The following is a 27,665-nucleotide window of genomic DNA, read 5'->3' as shown; positions in this document are numbered from 1 at the left end:
ACTGTAGTAATGTATTTCCCATCCTGTTTGCACACAGGACACATTAATGCAGGACTTGAGCTTTGGAAAGAAAATAAACATTCTCCATACAACTATTAAAAAAACCAATCAAAAGATTCTCAATTTGGGAGAGTTTTAGAGTTCATCTTTTACTCTTAAAAAGAGTACACAGTATTTTACATTTAAAGAGCACCATTCATCTTGAAGGAGAATAACTCGACCTTGTCTTAAATGTTGCCAACTAGAGACATAAATCACTAGGCCTCCAGTTTAGATTTCCTGAAGCAACTTCATTTGACTTGCGAGAAGCACATGCAGGACTATTCATGGTTTGGGCTTCCACATAAGGGGAAGACAGAAGCTGAAACAATGATGCTGAAAACACTCCTAAATTAATTGCCCTGAAAATGCTCATCTTGATCTGAAGTGTATCACTTGCATCAGCAGTGCTACATCCTAGATTCAGTCAGTTGTCTATTCAATCACTCTTCAGTATAGAGGGGAGGGGCAGATTTTCAGTGCTCCTACCTCCGTCCTGAAGAGTAAGGAGAATTTACATTAGTAAAAATAAAATGGGTCTTCCAGTACTGGAGGTCGATGAGGACCTTTAGTCCTTCAGGTGTAATTTAACTACTAAATGGACAAGACCTTATTGCATTTTCTGTACTGAATTGATTTGATATAGGCCACTAGCAAAGAGATAATTAACAGAGGGAAGTATGAAAGACTAGTAGCCTCAGATACGGGTGACTTGTTGACTGCCAGTACATGAGGAAGGTGAGAGAGAAAAGACAATGATGGTTGGTTTGTCTTCTCCAAATAGCAAGAGAAAATGATGCACAACAAACAGATAATGATGTATACAGAACAAGAGGGATAAATGCATTTTGGCACCGCACAAAGTTAAGTCATTTATAATCAAATCTAAGGTGTTAGACACTTATTGTCCAGCTGAAAAACAAATAAATGGTAGCAAGATAGTCAACATGGTCTGTGTTTTTTTTTTTTTTTTTTTTTTTTAATAATTAAAACTGTTAGAAAGTGTACATTCAGGTTACCTTACAATAGCAGAACTAACTTTTCCAGTGAAGCCTGGACTAATATACAATATGCTAAGTATTTAAAAAGGGACTTTTCAAATATTTTTGGCCTTTTATCTGTAAGCACATTTTAAAAAGCCAGAAATAAGCCCATCCAGGGCTGCACTTCTAATTCTAGCAAATGCAAGTTAAATTTAGCCACACAGGGCTACTATAGCAACAGACTTATCCTTTTCTCCAGAAACATACCTAGCTCCCTCTTCCAATTTATGCACACCACTTAATGTTTTATTTTCAAAGATCCTATTAAGCTAAGACATTTTGCCTGAAACACTTATAAAACTAGTCCCCTCTTCAATTTCAGGCCATGACTACTTGCTTTCTAACTAGTTACTGTCTCAAATCATTTGTATCCATTGATCCATCCCTTTCTTTTTGTGACTGTATACATTTGTACAAGACCTGTTCTTTTTTCGAAGACCCCCTACATAAGCCAAATAAGAATAATCCTTTTATTTACTTATGACTACTCAACGTATAAACAGAAACCTCTCCCTCATATAAACACACACCAAAACAGTGAGGCACTTTCCTCCGAAGACGTTAACATTCATACATGTGATATAAGTTTGTCCCTCACACATTAACAGACTGTCTTAGGCCTACTAACACCCATTCAACCGATATGGAAAGAAGTCTAAAGCTACTTCTACATAGTCCCACAATTTGGAATATGGCACATACCAGCATGCTACGCTGTAACTCCCCCATGTGGATGTTGCTGTTCGTGTTAATGTAGTCCTCTAACTAGGTACCTTTTAGTTAGCACAGGCAGCTTCCACACAAGGGAATTACAGTGCAGCATGCTAGCAGATGCTGCATTTCACACCCTCAAAGTCTTACCTACAGGGTCATAGACAAACTTTAAGTTGGTGTAACTTACACCTTCATACATTGTCTTCTAGCTCCTACTGTGTAACTTACACCAACTTTGTCTCTCTTACAAATCAGAAGAGCAGGTATAAGTAGATCGAAAGCAGTCTGAGGGTAATGGAGTCTAATTCATGCTGCCTTACATATCACTTCTGCACTTGGTCCACTTAATTTTCCAAACACTATAATCACAGTTTTTTAAACAAAGTTTAACTTTGTGTTATTTGAGCTCACCACAGTTTGTATCCTGCATTTCAACTTCAGAGGCCCATATAAAGCAGTTTCATTTATGAACTTAATTTCCTTATTGCCTTTGCAGAAATAAATGTGAAGACTTTAACCTTGAAGACAGTGAAAGATACCATTAACTAATAGTGTACTTTGGCATTAGTCAGTCAGTCAAAAAAAAAAGTCTGCTTACTTGTTCCCCCTCAAACAATAGGCAGTAAGCTAATCACTCACATACTCCACTTAATTTTACTCTCAAAGCAACTTTTATTACACTCAGTGCACCAGCAATAAGCAGCAAGTTCTTTAATGTGATGACTTTCAACATGGGCGTGGGACTCACCCCTCCGGCCTTCAGCAATTTTCTTCTGAATTCTTCAGTTGGGTTGTTGAATGTGAGCTTTTCGCAGCGGAGGTGGTTTACAGGTGGGTGGCCTTCAAGGTGCAGGAATAAGTCATAGTCAAAGCGGACTTTCTTCGGTTCTTCCTGAGGGTTGAAAATAACCAAATAGAAAAGTCTACCACCACAAATAATTAGCTTAAAAACAAGTGCTACATAAAAGAGTTAAATAAAGAAGGTGTCAATTAAAATGAACGTTACGACATTTGTTACGACATTAAAACTAGTGGCATAAAGCTTGCAGCAACAGTTCATTTTTAATGTAAGATCCTCTGTAGTAATCTGGAGCTGATTCTTCTTCATAAGCAGTAAAAAAAAAAAAAAAGTTAACAGGAATAAAACTGACAACCTAGCATACTACTGCGTATGGTCTCTGCTCATTTTGTTCCTTGTCACTACTGATGTGACCTCATCACCCAGGATCCAGACTAATCAACTAGATTTCCAAACATTTCACCACAAAATAAATAAAATATCTTGCTATTGCTAGTGTAGTAAGGAATGACACTTTCAGGTAGTAATTACATATAGCTTTTTTCCATGTTCCCTGTACCAATATAGGGAGTAAAATGGGGGTAAGTCACACATGACATGGAAGGGATCACCAATGCTTTATCACTTGGAAAGCTCCTCTACCAAAAAAGTTACTAATATCAATGACTAGACTCCAATTTGTAATACCAGGACAAGGAATCAATTAAGCATGTTGTAGGCTTACAACTATCCTTGTATATTTCTCTCTTAGAAGCCCCAAATGGGGCAACTACTCCACAAGAGCAAGTCTTAAGAGAAGACAACAATGGACATCACTCAACTCACTATGCCTGTCAGTTGTACAACACAAGTTGCCAAAAAATGGACACATAAGACAGAGTACTAATAAGAGAAAAATAAGCTGTCAGATTTATAAGAGAGTCCTTAGCTCTCCCAAGTATAACAGTTTCAGCATACATCCAGCATGTCTTTTTGATCATAAGCTACTCAGAGGGAGTGCTGTATTTGGTCTCGTTCGGTGGCAAGCACACTACGGGTGCTTAAATCATATTTAAAAAAGTATTTACTTTTGACTCCTCAGGATTCCAAGGATGTGGACAGCAGGAAGCTTGAAAATCATAATTACAGTAAAAAAAATTCAAAACAAAGATTTTAAACAAAGTCAGGTTAAGTCCTCAAAGCTGCTTTATCTCTGAACTTGAAGCAGTGACCCAGGAAAAGGAACTGGGATAAGCAGCCTGCAGTAGCTTGCTTCTGAAGACAGACAGAGGAGAGCAGTCCCCTTTAGATGAACCAGTAGCTTGATTGACTATATTGAAATGTACCACGGATGAAGGCATAGAGAGGCTAATATATGGTTTCCTGGGGAAAATTAAGTAAATTATTCCTCAAACTATTTGGGCAGAGCCACACCATTCCCCTGGCCATTCAGGTTTGCTATATAAGCCCAAGTTGAAGAAGTGAACAAACTGGAGTCTTCAAAGAATTTTGCTGAACATTTGATGACCAGAGCCTGTCACTTCAAAGCAGAAATTTACTGTAAGAAGCATCCGTAAAAGCCACAGCCATTATTTAATGGCAGCCCTGACAGGAGGGCAGAACACACTGAAACTCACTTTAACTCCCCTAGTTGGCTCATATACCCTTTTTAAAAATGAAAGTGCATTTTTCAGTGTAGTGAAACCTTGGATCTAAAAGCATGTTTTAAGGGACTACTGTACATTTCTCAATTGCTGTTAACTGCACCCTCATTGCAGCTGAATATGCCATATGCTTCTCTGCATTCCTGCGATTCCTTAAAGCTTTGAAAAATTTTCTGTCAGAGGGAAGAGCATATTGGATTTTCTACCAATTCCTTTTTAGTCTCAGGAACAGGAATACTGTAAGTCTTTGAGTCCAAGGTCCACAGCAGATGGCTTCCTGCACCCCTTTCTTGTCTACATAAACCTTGGACACCTTCGGAATCAGAAATGGAAAAGTTGTCTACCTTGAATAAGTGATGATCATCTGTCTCCTCTTCCTCCTCCAATCTATCCCCTCATTCTCTGTACTGGAATCCCTGTGAAGCAGCTTGGGGGAGGAAGAGTAGCTGAGCCAGGAGAAGGTAATATTTTGGCTGAAGAGACCTTCACGAATTAGATTTGGCCCTATTTTTGTGTCTTTTCCCCTTTGTGTGCTATTGACCACAGGAAGGGTTTTGATGCTGCATCTGTGCGAAGAACTGGCTGACCCACAGTCCAACTGCTGCTTCTTGATTTCCATGGCACCAAAACAGGGGTGAGGGATGTTTGCAAATTCCCAATTCCAAATGTTGCTTGAGAGTGAGGTGAGCTGTAATCATTGGAGCCTTGTCCTTGATTTCAGTACATGCCACAATTCCTGCTGGAGAGCTCCTGTGACTTGAAGGCCTCCATATTCAGCAAAGGCAGCCAAAAGTCTGGGTGGAAAACAAAAAAAGAAATGTCGGGCGGGAAGCCTCTGTAGAGATGCTTCAATGAATCACTGTCTTCTGACTTTGAGTCCCCGGTTTTGGGCTGAACTCTGAATGGATGGGGCTTAAAGACCCAGAAAATGGACTGCTTTTCTATAATCAAGTCAGATATCCTGGAATGAACCAAGCTACTCCCTAAAGGAGACAAATGCACCAAAAAGCCAGTTAATCACTAAATCAATTCTATTTCTTTCTCCACTATCAGGTGAGGCAGAGTAAGCCCTACACTCCACAGATTGATACAGGGAACATTGCAAATCTTATCATTCAACATCTACTATTCAAAACCAACAACCTAAAAGGTACCTGAGCAAATCCTAAAATAGGATGAGCAGAAAAAAATCATGTACTGTATCTTGGCAGAACTTTCCATAGAAAAGAATGGAACATTGTAGTGCCTACTTAAAAGCATTTTGAAACTTGTGTAAATGCACTTATCTAAACCACCTTTTAAGTGAGCGGGTTTCAATGAATACTTTGGCTACGCAAGGTTTTTTTTAGTGCACTAGTCTTTAAAATTCTAAAAACAGAGATGTAACCAAAATATATAAATACGTGTTTCTGTTTCAAGCCAGTATGTCAAACTACATTTTGGTGAATTCAGTATTACAAGATAAGCTACTAATACTGTTTGTGTGTTTCATTTACAACAGCAGCTCCACCAAACCACATTGAACGGTCAAATGTATGCAACTTGAAATACTGTGATACTTTACACTAAAGTACTTTACACTAAATTCAAGAAGCTATGGAACTTGGATTATTCCCCTCCATCCCCGCCCCCCCAAATCCAATTCTTTTTTATCTGAAAAGTTATTAGCTATAGAGTCCCTTTCATGTATTTAATTAAAATCTCAATGTTAACTACCTTAAGTACCTGCAGAAAACAAAGTATCTATCGGAAATTATACTGGGAGAAACCACAATACTGAAATCTTTGTGGAATGGCAAAAACTCTATTTTTAACTGTGCCCCCTGGTAATGTTGAATTCAAAAGTATCATTATTCACATTACACTAATTTTTTTTTCCAGAGAGGATACGGTATAAAAAGATTCCCTTTGAACGACCAAAAAGTAAACTAAATGACACAAATTGGCAATATTAATTAGAACAATGGGGCCTATGTAAAAACAGCATCAAAATCAGCTTCTTTTTTTAAACTCAAGTACCATTTTAAAAACTTCCTAAAATCCTAGTCAATTTCTGACAAAGGCTAGTAATCCTTCTCAGTTTTTCTCAGGTAATCCTAATTTCATAGAACAATCTGCACAAATCACTGTGCAAACCAATTCTGTCATTCAAACTAGCCATAATTTTTAGAGTTTGTAGTAATTTTTTATGATGGCATTTAACAAGTTTTTTGTGATTTGTGAATTAAAATGCAAACTATCAAATAACTTGCATATTAATTTTTTTGCAGGAAGTTAAATAGTATCAGACTGCATACCTTGTTTTTGAAGTACACTTCAATTGGCAAAATGAAACCAGCATACCCAGATTCTTCAACTTTGTAAGGTGGATCTTTACACACTAAAACAATAAAAAAGAAGAAGATCTGTTTAATAACAAGGGTCATTAGTAGTTTGAAGAAGATGGCAAGATTAGAACAAGCATTTCATTTAGACATGTAGGTACAGAGTTGGTCACAGTTTTGTTTTTTACTTCCCTCTGCTGAGTTCAGGGTGCATACGAATTGATTGATTTTTTGTATTTAAACCAGATTTTTTTATTTTGTAATGTAAATTATAATACATTTTTCTTTTTAAAAATAACCTATTTAATATTAAAACTGAATTCAATATAAAATATGTTAAGGCCTAAACATATCACCTCTTAAAACATTTACCGGTAACTAAAAATAAATATGTTGAATCCATGAGCCTCTTATCAAAAACTTTGAGTTAAAGTCTGCTTTTCTATATAAAGAAAGAGTTAGGGAAAAACAACAAAGTTTTGAGATCAAATTTAATAAATATGGCACAATAGGTCATGTACTGTGTTAAGTGCTTGATCCAATGGAGGACCCAAAGGCTGTACTTCTGGGTGTAAGAGACTGGCAAAGTAATCAAAGGCATCGGGATCCAGCCTCAGATTCCAGGAGACACCATCATGCATCTCACCAGGATCATCCACTGAGCCCATCTGGGTGGTCTCAGACTCCTATTTTATAGCTTTTCCCTACATGAGCTCTGATTGTCTCAGTTCTCAAATTATGAATATGACTCCACCCACCATGCAAAATTATTCTCCAGCTCATGGAAAAACATTGAAGTTTATGTATCCAAGTGTATGTAATCCATGTAAGACTGTTTTGTTTAATAAAAATATATGTTATATACGGTTTATGTTTAATTAAATTCCAGTTACCATCCTAATACAGTTTGACACAAATCATGAGCAAAATATTAATTCTCTAGTACATAAGCAGTATATCATTCACCATTTTCTAAAACATTTAGGATGTACAGTTAATAAATATCTAAATATATTGAGCTCTATAATTGCTTTAAAATAGCTACGGTATATCGATGAATGAGAATGCACCTTTCTTTAAAAAATAGCTGAAGTACAAATGGAAAACTGATTAAAACAGTTTATTTAAACCATTAATTAAATTGCCTTGATTTAAATCAATCCACCGTGGTGGAGTTTGTGAAACACCCTTTCAAAGACAGTAGAGCGACTCTCTGTAATTTGTGTATTACTGTATCCCAATTAAACCAAAATCTGCCACATGCTGAAAAGCCACGATATTCTGGCATATAGTAGGCTTTGGTAGTCTCAAGAATGGTGAATTATGTTACGGTATTAGAGCAGTACATACAAACGGTACACCTTAGGGTGTGGACTTCTATAATAGGATAAGATTTACAACATCAATATACCTAGATAACATTTTCCCCTATATTGTCGATGTAGTACATGCACTTTTAGTTGTGTGTAACTCCAGCAACTTTAAACGTGAGCCTTGGGACTAAAACTCTCAACTCAAGCCAAAACTCTAGCCCTGACCTTTTCAAAAAGTTCAGGAGATTCAGAACCCAGGCCTCTTCTTCCTCCTGTTTAGCTATGCTAAAGCATTGCAGAGTAAATGACATGATACAAGATCACACTAAGCTGAGAGAGCTAGGGAAACCTTAACTCTTCAGAGGTGTTAAGCCAGTTCCTTAATATTACATCAGTGTTTGTACAAGCTAATTTCCTGTGTGCTATCATCTCAGTGACACGATAGGAGATTGCCAGATCCTCTGCGGATGACTGGTGGAACTGATGTGAACACATGACTTCTTCTGGACCATCTGGTCTTGTTATATCAGTGTTAGCTGACAGATTGAACCTGTGTATAGTAATTCCCCAGATAAATTAGTATCTGCTGCACTATAAGAGCTCATTTGGTATTGCTAGGAGGTTGCATTGTAAAATGTATGTTATATAAAGTGAGTGACCTTATATACCAGGGTGGCCAAACTTACTGACCCTCCAAGCCATATATGACAATCTTCAGAAGTTTGAGAGCCAGAGCATTCCTGCCAGGGCTCGGGGCTTCAGCTTCAGCCACAGGGCAAAAGCCCCGAGAACCAGGGCCGGCTCCAGCATTTCTGCCGCCCCAAGCAAAAAAAAAAAAAAAAGCCGCGATCGGCGGCGGGGCAATTGGAAAAAAAAAAAAAAAGCTGCGATCGGCGGCGGCAGTTCAGTGGCAGGTCTTTCGCTCCCACAGGGAGCGAGGGACCTGCCGCCCCCAAATTGCCGCAGGTGCCGCCCCTCTCCCTTGGCCGCCCCAAGCACCTGCTTGTTAAGCTGGTGCCTGGAGCCGGCCCTGCCGAGAACCTCCTCCTTGCTGGGCACAAGCCCCTACTCCACCACAAGGCAGAGGTGCCGAGCTCCTCCCACCCAGTCTGGTAGGTGGAGAATGAGGGGGGGGGGGGGGAGTTCTGCGAGCCATACTTTAATGGTCAAAGAGCCACACATGGCTCATGAGCCACTGTTTGGCCACCCCTGTTATATACATTAAACGGAAACATTTTTACCACAGATGCTGTACGTACTACTAATAAAAACCAACAACAGTGCACAGTGCACTTTACAGACAGATCAGAGAAACAAGTTGCCTGTCCCAAATTAATTACAATCTATAGAGACAAAGTAATACCATATATTTAAGGTGCTGGCAAATATTCAGGTGCTACAGAACCTGCCACAACTCTCCAGCTTCCACAGTGAGTGTGGCTGTTACTACACACTAAAGTGAGTATAGTCGGTGTGTTCCCCCGCTGTGGCCAGGCAAGCTCTGCTGCTCACTGCAGAGTACCGAGGGGGGTAGGGCCATAGCTCCTCCTTCTGGCCCTCCCCTTTGGGATGGCTATAGCGCTGTTAGCCCTGTGCAGCCCTTGGACCAGACTCGGTGCAGAAGCGAGAAAGATTCCATACACTATCACTTCCCTGCATACCAGTGCAGCAGCCTGTCACCATGTAGTTTACATCTCATAAACCAAGGATGCAGGAAAGGGAGGCAGGAAAAGCAGGATGAACACACCCTAATGTTTCGTATGTGCTATGTTCATTACACGTTTCCCCCCCCTCCAATCATTATTTAAAATGTCTTTCAATTTTCGTGGTAGGAAAGAGGAGGAATTACAGTTCATGAAAGTCTCTTGAAAGAAGTGCATTTTAAGAAGGGGTTTGAAGGAAAGAGTGCAGTAAGGTAGAGCAAAACAAAGAGGGGAGTTTCAGACATAGGGATCTTTTTAAGCTTTAAACTCAGCCATTTATCTGAAAAACAGCCAACGCCAGTATTCCACATTTCACATAGTATTAACAGCATACAAGTGTTCTCTTTTAAAACCAAGAGCTTTTACATGCTGAAGAAGCTTTTGAAAATTTAAACATAATAGTCTTAATTAAGGGCATTCACTTGTTAAAATAATACATACTGACACCTCCTGAATGCAGGTTACATGAGCTCTACTCCTCCTCCCTGCCCCTGGAAAGTCAGGCTAGGAGACAGGTTTTACCGTAGGCATGGGAACTAGGGGAGTGGGGGGTGCTGCAGCACCCCCAGACTCCAGGTTGCCAGCCCCATGCACCCAGGGTCCCGGCTGCTGGCTACTAGAGTACTACAAGTAAAACCCAGTGGCACTGGAACATTGTTAGTAGTGGGGGTGCTGAAAGCCTCAGCTTGGGGGGGGGGAAATCAGGGGGCTGGCTTTCAGCACCCCCACTATTAAATATGTTCCAGCGCCACTGGGTTTTACTTGTAGTACTCTAATGAGCTTTGACCATGCAGTTGTGGAGACAGGAGACTGAAAGCCATTTACAAAAAGAGGGAGAGGTTAAGCAGTAAGATTTACCCAAATGGAAATGATGCAATACAGAAACATTTCATGTCTGAGAAGAATAGATTGGCTGGTACTGAAGTCTCAGGCTCCCATTAAGTGAAATGCACTGAGGTCTCATTTCTCATATATGCCATGTCAGCTTCTTCTTGTGCATCTAAGTGGTCCAGAAAACACCTTCAGTATAAATATTTTCTTTTTTCTTCCCCTGAGATATTTATTTTCTTAGATTTACAAAGCAATTAGCAGTGCTGAAAGGGAAGATACTTACTTTACTGTAACTGGAGTTCTTTGAGATGTGTTGTCCCTATCTGTATTCCAATGTGGGTGTGCATGTGCTCCACACACCTGAGACTGGAATAATCTTACAAGCAGTGTCCATTGGTCCATGCCTGCACCCCTGCTCTCCTCAAGCTCTGCACCAAGGATATAAGGGAGGAACAGACCAATCAGCTCTTTGGTTCCCCCTCTACTGCAAATCTTGCCAAGATCTGAAGCAAGGGAGAAGGACGGCAGGTAGTGGAATATAGATAGGGACCACACATCTCAACAAACTCCAGTTACAATAAGCTAAGTAACTTCCCATTCTTTTTCGATTGCTGGTCCCTATGCATAGGTTCTGGAACTAAGGATGCTGCCACACCCCTGGTTTGAAGTGGTTTCCATCATATGGAGTGTTTACAGTTTGGTTCAATGGTTCTCAGCACCCCCACTATAAAAATTGTTCCAGCACCCCTTTCCCTATTCCAATGACAAGCAGCACTCAGAGGGGAGGGTGTTGCAAGGGTGCAGATGGTATAGCTATTTGTTGAACTACTGCCCCAAAGGATGCGTCAGTGAAGGAGTCCTGGACCAAGGCTATTGTCTCGAAAACGTGTGGATGGAATTGCATGTAGCTGCTCTGCAACTGTCAAGAAAGAATACCTAATGCCAGTGAGACCATTTGTGTCCTTATCCCATATGAGGGAGGAAGCTGTGAGAATTGATAGAGTAAGATACAGCCAGATATCCACTTAGAGACACTCTGAGATGGGCAGCTTGACTTCAGACTCATTCTACTATGGCAACAAAAAATCTAGATGACTGTCTGATCAGTTTTGTTCTTTATAGGTAAAATGCCAATGCTCATCGCACATTGAAGGAATGAAATCTCATCTCCTCACTAGAGTCATGGGGCTTTGGGGAAAAAAATACAGGTAAGTGAACTGACTGGTTTATGTGAAATTCCCACAGCTATCTTAGGAATGAATTTTGGGTGTAGTTGTAAAGACACTTTGTCCTTATGAAATATTGTGTATGGTAGATCAGCCATTAGGGCCCTAAGTTCTGGCTGAAGTGATGGCAATGAGGAAGGCAATGTTCAATGACAGGAGAGAGTTCCAGAAGATTTACATGCATTCTAGTCTCTTGGGATATTCAAGGGCCCTGCACCATGTGATCGTCTATGTGGGCTCCCCAGACTAGCAGGGAGGCATTCATAATTACTGCCTTGTCGAGTGTGGGAGGTGGAACAGCCACATAGACTAATCCAAGATCTTTCCACCCAATTAGTGAGGCCCCCATTCTGGTGGGAACTGTCACTGTTCATGCTCAGATATGCCAAACCCGTGGGGAAAAAATGCTTGTTTTTGGCTTAATTGGCTTGTGAGTTGTTTGTTGGCTAGTAGCTTCTTGTAGTGTTACTTTTTTTTTTTTTTATCAGCTCCCGGCAAGTAGGGGCAAAGGGGGACAAGCAGGGCAAGGCGAGGGAGAGAGTAAGGAGTGCACAGCGGGTTCACCAAAGTCCCAGACTGCACGCTGGGGGGATCTAGTCACAGAGTGTTGGGGTTCTGAGGGATTGGCTTGTTTTGGCCTTGTTTTGAAATGGGATTAGCTTGATTTTTGACTTATTGTGAAAGTTGGGGTGCTTATTTACCATGTGAAAGTTGGCAACAGTGTTCATGCTGTGCTCACTTGGTACATATGAGTTGGTGTATCAAGTTGCTTATGGCATGAAATCTGTCCATTAGGTGATAAGCCCTCACCCTGAGTCTAGAGTAGCTCCTATAAATTCGATAGACTTTTTCATGTTCACACAGACTCCTAGGGATGATAAAAGATGAAGCAGGGACATGGTTAATGCAAGGGCTTCTAAGCGTGGCCTGCCAACAAGAAGCTGATTGCCTAAATATGTGAAGAAAGTGGAGCTGCTCTGTGTGAAATTTCCTGCTGCTACTAGAAACTCTTTGGTGAAGACCAGAGTACAATTACTAGACCAAATGGAAGCACCCTCTATTTCCCTCCCTGCTCTTGTGGAAGCCATTAATATAGCTGCTGGCAGGAGCAGCTCCTGTGTACAGGCTCAGGCAGCAGTCTGTGGGCACAAGCTTCTCATTTTGTTTTTCAGAAGTTCCCACAGTACTCAGTTCTGCTGCAAATGCACAGGCAGTTTAGCCTGATCAATGCGCAAACCTTACCTAGAACATTCTGGAGAGTGGGAGAACGGGAATGTGGAATTATCAGGGAATGGCAGGAACTTGGAAAGCCACAAAAAACAAGAATGACCAAAAAAGAAAAAAAAAGGAAAGAAAAGCTCCAAAGGAAAACAAATAGACATAATATGATAGGCAAGAACAGTTAGCAAATACAGACCAAAATAGCAAACACAGTGGGAAGTTTGTGGAGGTCTGGCATAAGTGGAAATGGGACAGGGGGAAAACCACTGTATTGTGGCATAATTAAATTTAAAAAAAACCCCACACACTGGGTTTTAGAACAGTGCAGTTATTTAAAAAAAATCAGGAAAGAGTTTCTATGACCAAATTAACACTGCTAAACAGCACATCATCTCATTTATTTTCAGGCATATATTTAAAGAACAGAGATTAACATATCCAGGTATATTATAAGCTATCCAGTTAACAAAAAAACAAGGAAAACTATACATGTGCAATATGTGAAGTAGGCCCAACCAAAATAGGACCCTGTTGTGCTATGGGCTGTACAAAGAACTAGTGGGAGTCCATAAACTAAAGAATTTATAATCTAGATTTGAGAAGTTTGGGAAACTTGATCTAAGGATTATACATTTAAAAAAAAAAAAAACACCAAGGGGGAAAAGTAAGGAGGAAAGAAGAGAGGCTGGAGTGCCCTTTTTAAAGACACCATAATAGAGGCTCAACTTCAATGTATACCCCAAATTAAGAAAAACAGTAAAAGAACTAAAAAAGAGCCACCGTGGCTTAACAACCATGTAAAAGAAGCAGTGAGAGATAAAAAGACTTCCTTTAAAAAGTGGAAGTCAAATCCTAGTGAGGCAAATAGAAAGGAGCACAAACACTGCCAACTTAAGTGCAAGAGTGTAATAAGAAAAGCCAAAGAGGAGTTTGAAGAACGGCTAGCCAAAAACTCCAAAGGTAATAACAAAATGTTTTTTAAGTACATCAGAAGCAGGAAGCCTGCTAAACAACCAGTGGGGCCCCTTGACGATGAAAATACAAAAGGAGCGCTTAAAGATGATAAAGTCATTGCGGAGAAACTAAATGGATTCTTTGCTTCAGTCTTCACGGCTGAGGATGTTAGGGAGATTCCCAAACCTGAGCTGGCTTTTGTAGGTGACAAATCTGAGGAACTGTCACAGATTGAAGTATCACTAGAGGAGGTTTTGGAATTAATTGATAAACTCAACATTAACAAGTCACCGGGACCAGATGGCATTCACCCAAGAGTTCTGAAAGAACTCAAATGTGAAGTTGCGGAACTATTAACTAAGGTTTGTAACCTGTCCTTTAAATCGGCTTCGGTACCCAATGACTGGAAGTTAGCTAATGCAACGCCAATATTTAAAAAGGGCTCTAGAGGTGATCCCAGCAATTACAGACCGGTAAGTCTAACGTCGGTACCGGGCAAATTAGTTGAAACAATAGTAAAGAACAAAATTGTCAGACACATAGAAAAACATAAACTCTTGAGCAATAGTCAACATGGTTTCTGTAAAGGGAAATCGTGTCTTACTAATCTATTAGAGTTCTTTGAAGGGGTCAACAAACATGTGGACAAGGGGGATCCAGTGGACATAGTGTACTTAGATTTCCAGAAAGCCTTTGACAAGGTCCCTCACCAAAGGCTCTTACGTAAATTAAGCTGTCATGGGATAAAAGGGAAGGTCCTTTCATGGATTGAGAACTGGTTAAAGGACAGGGAACAAAGGGTAGGAATTAATGGTAAATTCTCAGAATGGAGAGGGGTAACTAGTGGTGTTCCCCAAGGGTCAGTCCTAGGACCTATCCTATTCAATTTATTCATAAATGATCTGGAGAAAGGGGTAAACAGTGAGGTGGCAAAGTTTGCAGATGATACTAAACTACTCAAGATAGTTAAGACCAAAGCAGATTGTGAAGAACTTCAAAAAGATCTCACAAAACGAAGTGATTGGGCAACAAAATGGCAAATGAAATTTAATGTGGATAAATGTAAAGTAATGCACATTGGAAAAAATAACCCCAACTATACATACAACATGATGGGGGCTAATTTAGCTACAACGAGTCAGGAAAAAGATCTTGGCGTCATCGTGGATAGTTCTCTAAAGATGTCCACGCAGTGTGCAGAGGCGGTCAAAAAAGCAAACAGGATGTTAGGAATCATTAAAAAGGGGATAGAGAATAAGACTGAGAATATATTATTGCCCTTATATAAATCCATGGTTCGCCCACATCTCGAATACTGTGTACAGATGTGGTCTCCTCACCTCAAAAAAGATATTCTAGCACTAGAAAAGGTTCAGAAAAGAGCAACTAAAATGATTAAGGGTTTAGAGAGGGTCCCATATGAGGAAAGATTAAAGAGGCTAGGACTCTTCAGTTTGAAAAAGAGAAGACTAAGGGGGGACATGATAGAGGTATATAAAATCATGAGTGATGTTGAGAAAGTGGATAAGGAAAAGTTATTTACTTATTCCCATAATACAAGAACTAGGGGTCACCAAAAGAAATTAATAGGCAGCAGGTTTAAAACAAATAAAAGGAAGTTCTTCTTCACGCAGCGCACAGTCAACTTGTGGAACTCCTTACCTGAGGAGGTTGTGAAGGCTAGGACTATAACAATGTTTAAAAGGGGACTGGATAAATTCATGGTGGCTAAGTCCATAAATGGCTATTAGCCAGGATGGGTAAGAATGGTGTCCCTAGCCTCTGTTCGTCAGAGGATGGAGATGGATGGCAGGAGAGAGATCACTTGATCATTGCCTGTTAGGTTCACTCCCTCTGGGGCACCTGGCATTGGCCACTGTCGGTAGACAGATACTGGGCTAGATGGACCTTTGGTCTGACCTAGTACGGCCTTTCTTATGTTCTTATGTTCTTATGTTCTTAGATAGAAGATCCCGGTGGAAAGGCAGCAGTTAGAAGAAATCAGATTGCCACCTTATCCTGTTCTGAGAAGTGTGCATATGTGTACTGAATTAAATACTTTATAACTTAAATTTTTCCATTACACATATTCAGTCTGAAATATTCAAAAATCACCCTGAGCTTTATTCAATCAAGTGCAATCAAATGCAAAGTTTTTCAAGCATAAAGCACACACTCCTAGTTGAGGACTATTTACATGTTCTTGTTGTAACCCAATCTGAATAACAAGTGCCTACAATCTCATTTGGAATATAAGAAAACAACTTGTACAACTTATCCATAAACCAGAAAAGGAATTAAGGGCTTTTCCTCAAATTTAACGCACACAAGTTCACCTATGAGCACGTAACAGGCATAGAATTTCAGCCCCAAAGAGGAATTCTTTACTGTGGTGTAATTAATTATGCAAAATACAGTGATCACCATTAAAAAGTCAACATCCACCCAAAGAGTGATATCTGAAATATTTCATTCTTCTCTATACTTACCATAGGAAATCACTCCAGTATCTCAGTTACTACTATATTGCAAATGTGGGTTAACATTGATTTTTTAAATTGTGACTGTCTTATTATATGAAAGCACAACTCAAAGCATGATAACTCTAGTGAATTTTGGAAGAGTTAAAAAAAAAATCAGAATTTTTGTGTTGACTATGCTGGAGAAGCTGGTCCTGAACAGCTTCTCTATCTGCACCTATCAGCATCGTAGTTTACTATTAGTAAATGTTCTTGTAATGCTCTTCAAAGTGAAAGAAAATATAGCTCCTGCCAATGAATGCAACATTTTTCCAGTAAATTGCAGTAAGAAAATTATAGTCAACTTGTAAATGAACAAACACCAGCTGGCACTTCTACAGCACTTTCCATTTGTAGAAATCTAAGAACTTTAACAAAAGTAAGTGTCATAATACTCATTTTATAGATGAGGAAACTGAGGAACAAAGAGGCTTAGACTGGGATTTTGAAGCCCATTTCCAATAGGACTTGAGTGCCTAAGTCCCTTAAGTGCCTTTGAAAACCTCAATATAAATGACTTTCCCAAGGTCACACAGCAAGCCAGGACTGCAAGCCCTAAAAAAATGGGTTCTGGCCCTCTACCACTGGGTCCAGATCCTCAGGACCAATGGGCCTCCTATTGCTTATATAAATGTGTTAGGTTTTACTTCTTGGATTTTTCTCCTTCTTTCCTCCAAAACCTGAAAGCCGCTGGACTTCTACTTGTGTTTATACACATTCTTATACAATGCATAGGACATTAACCTAAACCTGAGAAATTGACTGGAATCAACTAAGAACCTATAACTTAATGTAGTCTGTTAGCAGTGACTGTTAAAAAGTCATGAAGTATAAAGACTGATAATGGAGCCTTTGGAGATAGAGACAAAGGAAATAAAAACAAAGCAGTTTTGAGTTAGCACAGCATGTAGCTACCACTTATAACAATTAATTTTCTATTCTAACATGAGATTAATTTTACTTCAGTCATTTCACACTTCTGATATATACACACACTATGTGCATTCTGAATACTAGAAAATGTACTGTTGAACCAGGGCTAAAAAAAGCACCAGTGTTATTATGAATAAACATCCCTCTATTATGAATACACAAAAGATACAAAATAAGTTTCAGAGTAAGTATTAATACTAATTAGTGCTCCAAAATAATGTTGAATGGGTTTAGTATCAAGCATAGTCTCTATTACTGTTGACTTTACTCCACTGCAGACACAGACAGAATTGTTTCCAGACTGTAGTGCCCTATGTCCTGAGAGTTCACAGAAGCAGCCCAACACCCATTAAGAGATACACATGTCCTCAACAAGTATCTCAAAAGATCTGTGTAATGTGAGACTCCAGTCTATACTCTTGGAGAGTCAAAGAGCTAATCAAAAAATTTCTTTCCTCACTGGTGTCCAACAACATTCCACTTGTGAACAGTATTGTTTTCCTTACTCCCCTTATCATTCTAAATTTCATAGCAAAGTCTTGAGTAGCTTGGTCTTCACTAGGGTAACAAGACTCGTATTACACAGGAAAATTTCAAGTTAGGAGAGAACATTTAAAAAAAACACAGAAGAAGAGTATTTTACAGCTACATGAACACAACTGATTTGAGAAAAATAATAACTGCAATAGACGATGCTGAAAAGAAAGGCAGTGGTTCTCTTGGAAAAGGTGGTAAAAAAAGGCTAATTCTAGGAATGCACACAACACGCACTCACTCTCCCTCATGATGGCTCAGTATACTTTACAAGCTTCATGGATGTGAGCTTGGGGGGGGGGTGCATCACTCACAAAGGGTGAAGTCATGTTTGAGTTACGGAAGTCATCCCAGAAAAATGCTAACAAAACCTGGATAAGCCATGCCATCATGTATTTGGTGACTCCTACATATTCTGAAAAAAAAAAAAGTTTTAGAATTGTTTTAGACAAACACTTCTTATATGGACACAGATCTTCCTAGCACTTCATGTAATCAAGGTGCTTTGGTTACTGATTAACCCTTCTCCATTCGCTATCTGCATTAAAGGAAACTCCACCAGCAAGAACTGGGATTCACTCCCAAGGGAAGGTTAGCAGTATACATGTGCCCCATCCCACCCCTTTGCCATGATAGCCCAGCTCTGAGCTTCAAATGGTGCTCCATTGCAGCTCCTTGGCCATGCTACTCTGTAGCCGACTCTGCTACTTTGGCTTTGGGCCCCTTGGTGAAGTAGATATTTTCTACTGCTTTTATTGCTATATTCTGACCCAGGTGTACCTTCTGCCATTGAGGAAAACTTTATAAATTCCCCATGCTCTACCAACCCTTTCCCCATAGGTACTGTGCTTCCTCAAATGGAAATTTATTTACATGGTGCTTTTAAACAACCCAAAGAGAATTCACTCATGCCAAAGCATTCTTTCATACAAAAATACTATGACAATATCATCACAGCTCTGGTTACAGTGTTTATTAGTTAAATGTTATTACAAGACCCACAGAGGAAGCAATAAACAATTACTCACTACATTTAAAACCAAACTTATAATTTCAAATGAAAAATGGTGTTAATGATTTTGCACAGTTCAGCATACAAGAGTCAGGAAATGCCAATTTAAAACTCATACATTTTTAAAGCTTAGTTCTGTTTTCTTGTGTATACAGATTGCAATCAATCTTGAATTAGGCAATCATACCTATTTCTCATCTACATCCTTAGTGTCACATCTAGTAGCTTGTAACATTGTCATTGTTTTATACATAAACAAATGTTCAATATATCTTTATTGATTTGGACATTTTATATAGCAAATTTTCTGTAAGCTAGTTATGGGTTTTAATGGTTGTCAGCACCCATGTGTTATACATTTTCTTTTAAATAAACAATACAGCCTCTGTTACAGACAATTCAGAAGATAAGGAGGGAAACCACAAAGTAAACATAGCTGTGAACTCAGATGGCCTATAAACACCAACTTTAATAGAGCTAATTTTCAGTATTGCTCTTCATGGCATACACACCAATATCTATGTTTTGTAAGTACAGTTTACTGGGTATTTTCTATGTACTTCCACAGACTTTCTGGCATGCCCAAATAATTACTCAGTACTACAAGATGGGTATCTAAGGTTGTAGGGAAATTGTGTAATATTGTATGTATTTTAATGCATATGTATAAAGGGGAAAAGTTAAAATTGCAAGGACAACCTTAACTCTGGCATTTCCTTCCTTCCAGAGCTTAACCCTGAAATCCTAGTTAGGCTATACCTCCACTAAAGAATAGTTCTCGTATGTTAGCTATCCTGCTGTAAAAATATAGTGGAAAAAAGGCATTGTAGTTTTCAACCATAAGGTAAACTAGGCAAGGCTGACCACAGGTGGGCGTTTATTGTACGGACCCCACCTAGCTACCTCACAGTAAAAACTACAAGTGTCTTGACTCCACTTAAGATATTACAGGGAAATCTTGTTACTTAACATTGCATGACTATTTGTTATTTCTTATCTTTCCAAATTTGGTATGAAGGACTGAGGATGCCAAATGAATATCATTACACTTGTCTCTATTTTTGACTTTATTATATACTGTGAAAAGGTTAAACCAAGAACAAGTGTCTTCCTTGCTATTTGAGTTACCCCTGTATTCAATGCAACATAATGCTTGTGTCACATTTCATTCTCAGACTCTGTGCCCATGGTTCAAATTTATCCATCACACCTTCCATTAATTCTTTAGGCGTATTTCATTTGATTAAGAGTAAGTAGGGCTGTCAAGCGATTACAAAAATTAAACATGATTAATCGCACTGTTAAACAATAATAGAATACCATTTATTTAAATATTTAGGATATTTTCTACATCCTAAAATATATTGATTTCAATTACAACACAGAATACAAAGTGTACAGTGCTCGCTTTATATTTATTTTTGATTACAAGTATTTGCACTGTAAAAAAGCAAAAGAAATACTATTTTTCAATTCACCTAATACAAGTACAGTAGTGCAATCTCTTTCTCATGAAAGTTGAACTTACAAATGTAGAATTATGTACAAAAAAATTGCATTCAAAAATAAAACAATGCAAAAAACTTTAGAGCCTACAAGTCCACTCAGTCCTACTTCTTGTTCAGCCAATTGCTCAAACAAATATGTTAAACATTCATATGCTCCTTCATGCTTCATATGCTCCTTCATGCTTCATTATCTGAGTCAGATGCCACCAGCAGAAGGTTGATTTTCTTTTTTGGTGGTTCGGGTTCTGTAGTTTCTGCATCGGAGTGTTGCTCTTTTAAGACTTCTGAAAGCATGCTCCACAGCCTGTCCCTCTCAGATTTTGGAAGGCATTTCAGATTCTTAAACCTTGGGTCGAGTGCAATAGCTATCTTTAGAAATCTCACATTGGTACCTTCTTTGTGTTTTGTCAAATCTGCAGTGAAAGTGTTCTTAAAATGATCAACATGTGCTGGGTCATGATCCGAGACTGCTATAATGTGAAATATATGGCAGAATGTGGGTAAAACAGAGCAGGAGACAGAATTCTCCCCCAAGGAGTTCAGTCACAAATTGAATTAACGCATTATTTTTTAATGATCAGCATCAGCATGGAAGCATGTTCTCTGGAATGGTGGCCAAAGCATGAATGAGCATATGAATGTTTAATATATCTGGCACGTAAATACCTTGCAATGCCGGCTACAAAATTGCCATGCGAACACCTGTTCTGACTTTCTGGTGACATTGTAAATAAGAAGAGGGCAGCCATTATCTCCTGTAAATGCAAACAAACTTTTTTGTCTTAGAGATTGTTGAACAAGATTGTAGGTTCTAAAGTTTTACATTGTTTTGTTTTTGAATGCAGTTATGTATCAAAAACAATCTACATTTGTAAGTTGTACTTTCACAACAAAGAGATTGCACTACAGTACTTGTATGAGATGAATTGCAAAATACTATTTCTTTTGTTTATCATTTTTACAGTGCAAATATTTGTAATCAACAATAATATATACTGTGACAGACCCAGACCAGTGGGGTACAGGAGTCTGGTAGAGGGCAAATATACTGGTCACTGGATGAGTAGTTTTCTGTTCCCTGAGTGACCAGAGCAGGGGCTGCACTAGAATAATCAGGAACCTGCTAGAACCAGTTAAGGCAGGCAGGCTAATTAGGACACCTGGAGCCAATTAAGAAGAAGCTGCTAGAATCAATTAAGGCAGGCTAATCAGGGCATCTGGGTTTTAAAAGGAGTGTGAGGAGCTGGGAGCAAGAGGCACAAGGAGCTGAGAGTGAGAGGGTGTGCTGCTGGAGGACTGAGGAGCACAAGTGTTATCAGACACCAGGAGGAGGGTCCTGTGGTGAGAATAAAGAAGGTGTTTGGAGGAGGCCATGGGGAAGTAGCCCAGGGAGTTGTAGCTGTCATGCAGCTGTTACAGGAGGCACTATAGACAACTGCAGTCCACAGGGCCCTGGGCTGGAATCCGGAGTAGAGGGCGACCCCGGGTTCCCCTCAAACCTCCCAATTGACCTGGACTGTGGGTTCTTCCAGAGGGGAAGGTCTCTGGGCTGTTCCCCAACCCACATGGTGAATCTCTGAGGCAAGAAAATCCGCCAATAAGCACAGGACCCACCAAGATAGAGGAGGAACTTTGTCACAATACTTTGATTTCAATTACAACACAGAATACAATATATATGAAAATATAGAAAAACATCCAAAATATTTAATACATTTCAATTGGTATTCTATTGTTTAACAGTGTGATTAAAACGGTGACTAATCGCGATTAATTTTTTTAATTGTGATTAATTTTTTTGAGTTAATCATGAGTTAACTGAGATTAATCGACAGCCCTAAACATTTGTAAACACTTTTCCTTTTACTTGTACCCACATTTAATTCTACTGAGCATAGGCTGTACTTTTGAAGTTATATCAGAAATTTTCCATGTCACAGCAGTCCTCCAACATCTCAGAACCAATTCCCCTGCTGTGGGAAAGGTCACAGAGAAGAAAAAAAAAAGGTCACTGAAGTCCTAAGTGCTGGTTAGATATGTCCACTCCAAATCCAGGACTGTGCAACAAAAATTGGAGAAAACCCCTTGCCACGGGTCCAATCCACCTCCTAACAAAGTCAATGCAAGGTTTTCCATTGACATTAATGGTAGTCACGTCAGGCCCCATATCAATATTCCAGCCTGGGACAACTGCCAGAAAAGTTTACTAGCCCTGACCCAAAAACTACAATTTGCCCACTCTTCACCATAATGACTGATAATGCTAAAACCAACTGCTATTTTATACATCCATACAAAAATAAAATGCAATAGCCCCAGATGAAAGAGCAAGTAGAGTTTTGCAAAGCTCCAGTACCTGCTGGACCTAATCATAGTTTTCTTCTACTGACAGAAGGAAGAAGCAAAGACCTTTCTATGAATCAGAATGTAATAAGCTGCCTAAAACCTCAGAAATGGAGATGCCAGAGTGTTGGGCAGATCTCCAAGGAAGTGGCACAAAATTAAAATGCCAGTTGACATGAACTCAGAGTTCATGATTTGAATGATGAAATTAACAAGCCCATGAGAGGGAACATTAGAAAAGCTGTATAAAGGAGCTGTCCTGTCTTCATAGTACACTGGCAACCAACCCCACTACATTACTTATCTATCATATTGCCATTTTGCCCTTAAAGGCACAGTACCAATTGGACACATTTATTATCCTTTGACACCTGCACATAGGAGGCAGTATAAGCAAATCTAGACCAATAGGCAACAGCTTCTTGCACATGGATTGTAAGTAAAATTCAATTGTTTCTTTCCTTAAAATAAAAGGCACAAACTTTTGTAGATTTTTCCAGTTGTTTAACTGACAACCGTATGGACGGAAGTAGAGTAGCTCTGGAAAAAACGAATGCCATACCAAATTTTGCAGTCAATTTGGCAATAGGAGGATGGGGGTGAAGAAAAGAAGAATTAATTAATTTTTCTAGCTTATTCTATACTTTCCCATCTGATCATGAATGGCATTGGTATTCAAGAACACTATCCTAAGCTTTGTAGACAATTTAAAATCAACATTGATATGAATATCATATGTGCGTAAGACAATGAGAGTGCAGCTAATGCTGAGACAATTGTTTACACAGGGTGTACACAGGGATTCTAGGCCTGATTGTTCCTCATCCAGCATTACTTGCATGAGTAAGGGAACGGTATAAAGTTGTATAACTACAAATATCCAGAATTACAGATTTGAAATCTCTGATCAAGTCTATTCTACGATGACCGGAATGTAAATATATACTCTATGGTGAAGTTAGGAGCTTTGGTATGCTGGTAAAGACCAAAACAAGTATGGTATACAGGTAACGGACATTTCTTTGGTCAAAGAGAAGAAAAATGTAGCATTTGTCTGGGTATCATAAACAAAAAAGGAGCCATACAGAAAGAAGGTTTATTCTCCTTAAATTTGAATAGATAAACAAACAGTCCTGGTCTTGAAGCACTATAGTTGACTCGAACACATTTTTCTTTTTGGAAGTGCTACGAGTAAATCAATGATTGAAATTTAGCAATAACCTACTTTCCTGACACACCCATCTTATGCCATTGATAATTTGCATCCAGTGGAACAACATATGATTTTTGACTAAAATACAAAGCTGCTTCTATAGATAAGGCATTTTAAGGCAAAATGTGTATGATTTAAAAAAAAATTCTTGGATGATGTGCCATATAATCTGATCCTCAGTAGCAATTTTCATCATTTTCCTTTTGCTCTAGATAGGAATTAAAAAAAATAAAGTAAAAAAACCGCACACATGCTGAGCACTATATTTTCTGCAAACACGATAATCTGCAGATAATTAGTACCAGAACCAGTAACACAATAAAGAGAGAATACAATTCACATACATGTTTTGCTAGATTTTGGCTGGATTAGTCTACAAAAATAGTTGGCTTTTAGTCATGAAATTCACGTAGTCTGTGTTTCCCCAGTTGCATCTTTTAAAAATTTCTCAGCAGTAAGTTGTTTGCATTTTAATCAATTAAAATTAAGTCTATTGAATGTAACTTTAGAATAGCAGTAGACATTGATTGATGTGTGTAATCAAACTTGAACACAAACTAACCTTTTGTGATAACTAGTATGCAACTGAGAAAACAATAGAATATACTAACATGCAAGAGGCAGAGCCTCAAAAAAGGGCTAAAAACTAGTGCTGTCAAGCAATTTAAAAAATTTATTGCGATTAATCGCATTGTTAAACAATAATAGAATACCATTTATTTAAATATTTTGGGGTGTTTTCTACATTTTCAAATATATAGATTTCAGTTACAACACAGAATACAAAGTGTACAGTGCTCGCTTTATATTTATTTTTTATTACAAGTATTTCACTGTAAAAAACAAAAGAAATGGTATTTTTCAATTCACCTAATACAAGTACTGTAGTGCAATCTCTTTCCCGTGAAAACTGAACTGACAAATGTAGAATTATGTAAAAAAAAAAAAACTGCATTCAAAAATAAAACAATGTAAAACTTTAGAGCCTACAAGTCCACTCAGTCCTACTTCAGCCAATCGCTTAGACAAATAAAGTTTGGTTACAATTTGCAGGAGATAATCCTGCCCACTTCTTGTTTACAATCTCACCTGAAAGTGAGAACAGGCGCTCACACGGCACTGTTGTAGCCGGCGTCACAAGATATTTATGTGCCAGATGCACTAAAGATTAATATGTCACTTCATGCTTCAACCACCGTTCCAGGGGACACGCGTCCAAGCTGATGATGGGTTCTGCTCAATAACGATTCAAAGTAGTGCAGACCGACGCATGTTCATTTTTATTATCTGAGTCAGATGCCACCAGCAGAAGGTTGATTTTCTTTTTTGGTGGTTCGGGTTCTGTAGTTTCCACATCGGAATGTTGCTCTTTTAAGACTTCTGAAAGCATGTTCCACACCTCCTCCCTCTCAGATTTTGGAAGGATCTTCATTTTCTTAAACCTTGGGTTGAGTGCCGTAACTATCTTTAGAAATCTCATATTGGTACCTTCTTTGCATTTTGTCAAATCTGCAGTGAAAGGGTTCTTAAAATGATCAACATGTGCTGGGTCATGATCCGAGACTGTTATAACATGAAATATATGGCAGAATGTGGGTAAAACAGAGCAGGAGACATACAAATCTTCCCCAAGGAGTTCAGTCGAAAATTTAATTAACACATTATTTTTTAATGAGTGTCATCAGCATGGAAGCATGTCCTCTGGAATGGTGGCTGAAGCATGAAGGGGCATACGAATGTTTAGCATATCTGGCACATAAATACCTTGCAACACCGGCTACAAAAGTGCCATGCAAACATCTGTTCTAACTTTCAGGTGACATTGTAAATACTAAGCAGGCAGCAGTATCTCCCGTAAATGTAAACAAACTTGTTTGCCTCATCGATTGGCTGAACAAGAAGTAGGACTGAGTGGACTTTAGGCTCTAAAGTTTTTTGGTGTTTTGTTTCTGAGTGAAGTTATGCAAAAAAAAAAATCTATGTTTGTAAGTTACACCTTCATGATAAACAGATTGCACTATGGTACTTGTATGAGGTGAATTGCAAAATACTATTTCTTTCGTTTATCATTTTTACAGTGCAAATATTTGTCAAAAATAATAATATAAAGTGAGCACTGTACATTTTGTATTCTGTGTTGTAATAGAAATCAATACATTTGAAAAATGTAGAAAAACATCAAAAATATTTAATAAATTTTAATTGGCATTCTATTGTTTAAACAGTGTGATTAATCGCGATTAATTTTTTTAATCGCAATTAAGTTTTTTTTAGTTAATTGAGTGAGTTAACTGCAATTAATTGACAGCCCTACTAAAAACATATTCAAGTTGATTTCATGGTAGGCACAGTAATTAAAAGATTTTCCTCACTACATTCTTACATAGAATCATAGAAGATTAGGGTTGGAAGAGACCTCGGAAAGTCATCTAGTCCAACCCCCTACTCTAAGCAGTACCAACACCAACTAAATCATGCTCCAGGACTCTGGAGCATATTACACTGAAGCATATTATGATGCATCTTTAATACCACCACGTCACGATGCAAAAGAAAATCTTCGTAAAGAACAAAACTATCTAGTACAAATAGGGGGATTCTGGTCCTATCTTGTAAGCTGCCTTTCTATTAAGTAGACTACCAGCTAGGATTGCAGCTGCTGCAGTTGCTTATTAAGTAACAGGTAACCCTGTACACTTGCTAGTCACTAACCTTTTGGCAACCAGCAGAGTCTTACTTCTAGCAGCCCTTGCTCAGTCAAAGCTCTTTTAGCCTCAAACACCAATTCAAGACTGAAACCTCTGAACAACACAATCAGAGAAACCACACACACGGGTGTCCAGACTGGTGGTTTTCTTTAGATAAAGGCCATATACAATAAAGGACCAAAATCTCCTTTTCAACAAGGAGCCTCCAGCCTGGGATCAGGGCTATCCTTGCAGTACCCTATGTGAAGCTCAATATTGGCAGTTACTGAGACAGGAGAACTAAGGAGTGCTGCCAGTTATGCTTTTAGTGATACCTGTGACATTCTACTGTCAGGTATAGAACTATTTCATCTTAGAAAATCATACTGTTGAAGCACAAGGAATAACAGCTGTAGCTCGCTCTGAATTGTGTTGGGTCCACAGGTCTGAAAGGATTAAAAAAAAACCAAACAACTTATTGTCACTAAGTCAGCCAATATGACTGGATGCACAACAACAGATGTTATGAAGGTGCCAGAATCACTTTTCATAGTAAAATCTTATTTTAAGCAGTTCTCGCTTTGCTCTCCCTCTTTATTCCTGGGGGAATTCTGCACCACTGCACAATGCAGAATTTTGCAGAAATTAACGTGCATGCAGAATTTCTTTTCCCCTACAGAAATGGGCTGCAGTACTGCTATCTGCCACTAGTAGCCGCTGGATCTGGCAGAGCCCAGCTCGCACATAGAAGACACTGCTGGGGGGAGCAGGAGGGAACTAGTGGGTTCCTGGCAGCTACCATTCCCAGCATGCCCTTCAGGAAGGAGAGGGCGTTGCACAGGAAACTCTGTACAAGCCTAGGACTGAGCATCAGGCTGTTTCTCCCTCTGGATTCCTAGGTTCAGGCGGAGAGGGGGCAGGTGTCTGGGCAAAGGGGGCCCCACAGCTAGACTCTAGCGGGGGAGGGGGTGTGGGTATCTGGGCCAGGAGGGAGAGTAGTGGAGCACCCAGGGGGATACACATCTCAAAGAACCTCAGTTATTCACAAGGTGTTACCCTCTCTTCTTCTTCGAGTGATGTCCCTGTGGGTGCTCCACTTTAGGTGA

At 39.1% G+C, this 27,665-nt stretch overlaps 1 protein-coding gene across 2 annotated transcripts in view; it reads right to left on the bottom strand.

Moving 5' to 3' along the window:
• The window catches only part of MLLT3 (MLLT3 super elongation complex subunit), a 224,070-nt gene that overhangs the window by 81,282 nt on the left and 115,123 nt on the right, over window positions 1-27,665 (bottom strand). Inside the window, exons 3-4 of one of the 2 annotated variants that reach the window (XM_065406709.1) lie at window positions 6,536-6,618; window positions 2,521-2,688 (exon numbers count right to left, since the gene is read on the bottom strand). In XM_065406709.1, coding sequence (XP_065262781.1) covers window positions 2,521-2,688; window positions 6,536-6,618 — 251 coding nt within the window. The remainder of the gene's footprint in view (window positions 1-2,520; window positions 2,689-6,535; window positions 6,619-27,665) is intronic. The other variant, XM_065406708.1, reaches the window with a different exon arrangement.

This window comes from Emys orbicularis, chromosome 6 (assembly GCF_028017835.1).
Source record: "Emys orbicularis isolate rEmyOrb1 chromosome 6, rEmyOrb1.hap1, whole genome shotgun sequence".
NCBI classification, from domain to species: domain Eukaryota; kingdom Metazoa; phylum Chordata; order Testudines; family Emydidae; genus Emys; species Emys orbicularis.
Note: the sequence above shows the minus strand (reverse complement) of the source record. Positions and strands in the feature narration are given on the sequence as shown.